The sequence below is a fragment of the Montipora foliosa genome, chromosome 6 (genome assembly GCF_036669935.1).
Source record: "Montipora foliosa isolate CH-2021 chromosome 6, ASM3666993v2, whole genome shotgun sequence".
Lineage (NCBI taxonomy): Eukaryota > Metazoa > Cnidaria > Anthozoa > Scleractinia > Acroporidae > Montipora > Montipora foliosa.
Genome location: NC_090874.1, coordinates 30,377,243 through 30,378,706, shown reverse-complemented (window position 1 = coordinate 30,378,706; position 1,464 = coordinate 30,377,243). Strand labels below are relative to the sequence as shown.

Here is a 1,464-nt window from a genome sequence, read left to right as displayed (position 1 = left end):
CTGTGTGAAGCGCTCGAGGAATTCCGAAATGTCATCTTGCACTACGGTGTCTCGACGAAACGATGGAAGTTGAATGGAAGGCATACGAAGACTGTGAGAATTACTTTGTTGAGACGGTGCAGGAACTGACTGGGCCATGTTACCGACTGTGTTATTAACTTGAGACACATTTGTAGTTAGATCCTTCACCACACTGACAAGTCCCGCCACGATGCCTTGGAGTTCTTCAATTGTTGCCATATTCAAGGGAATTAGGATTCTCCACCACTTGTAATCGTGCTCGCGGGGAAATTAGCAAGCAAACAGAGACGAGACAATTATAACACAACTTTGTATTTAAGTCCTAAATCCTTTGATGAGAATAATCCGATGTCACAACACGATCAAGAACGAGAAGCAAAAACAAAAACCGAACCTCACTCTCTCCAGTCCTTTTTCATTTTCACGTCACGCCTCAAGTCCCATGCTTCCACTACAAATCCGCCCCCGGAAAATGTTTAAAACCGCTGAAAAATATGGCTTCGACTCTCTTTTCCTTACCGACACAAGCATGCAGGTGTTAGATGGGTACATCGACGATATTCGGCCTAACCCAAAACCAACTTGTGACTACGTCTTAGTCACAAGAAATGGCGGCCAACACAACAAACTTGGCGAGCTGACGAGCAAATTGGTGTTTGACGCGATCGGAAAATGCGTTCACCCTACTCGTTACCGACAAATAGTGGAGACGGCTAGCTCCAAGAAACTTAGTAATAAGGCGCAGGGCACAATCTCCGAGGATCAGAAGCATAGTTCTATTGTGGCAAGAGTGCATTATCAAAAGCAACAATCCCGAGAGGTGGCCACCAAGGCGCACGAATATTTGGAATCACTTCATGGCGAGAAGGGCTCTGAGTTAGAAATGGATCTCCGATCAAGACTTTCAGACAAATCCGCGTCCTCGCCTGAAAAACAAGAAAATAACGATGGGTCCACCCCCGAAGAAGGCAACATTTTCATTACGCCCTCTAAGTTCAAAAGCCAGAATGCTTCAAAAACGCCCGATTCTTTGCGAGGAAGGAAAATTCTGCTATTCACTCCTGAAGAGGATAAATATTTGAAGATGGGACTAGATCGCCATGGGTTCGGAAACTGGACAGCTATTCTTAGAGATCCAGACTTTCATTTTCAAAAAGGACGAAAACCGAACTCTCTTTTAAATCGCGCAACCAGGAAATTTATTTGAAAATGTAAACCATAGCAAAAAAGGGAATTTGTGCCTAGAAATAGCAGCAGAAACAACAAAACCAGTATCATCTTAAAATAAGTCCTTTCATCACTTTATTGAAGAGCATTCACACTGACATTAGACTTAAGTTATTTTCCTCTTACGCTATCAGAGCACTAAGTGCATGAAATATTGTGCTAAGTCTCACTTTTGACTTGTGCTAAAGTACTTAAAGAGTGTATTCTGTTGTCTCT

At 43.0% G+C, this 1,464-nt stretch overlaps 1 protein-coding gene across 1 annotated transcript in view; it reads left to right on the top strand.

Annotated features, from left to right (window-relative positions):
* Positions 1–1,228, top strand: part of LOC138005345 (uncharacterized) — an 8,279-nt gene extending 7,051 nt beyond the window's left edge. Inside the window, exon 2 of the mRNA XM_068851592.1 lies at positions 490–1,228. Within this exon, the coding sequence (XP_068707693.1) occupies positions 490–1,228 (739 nt within the window). The remainder of the gene's footprint in view (positions 1–489) is intronic.
* The last annotated feature ends 236 nt before the right edge of the window (positions 1,229–1,464 follow it).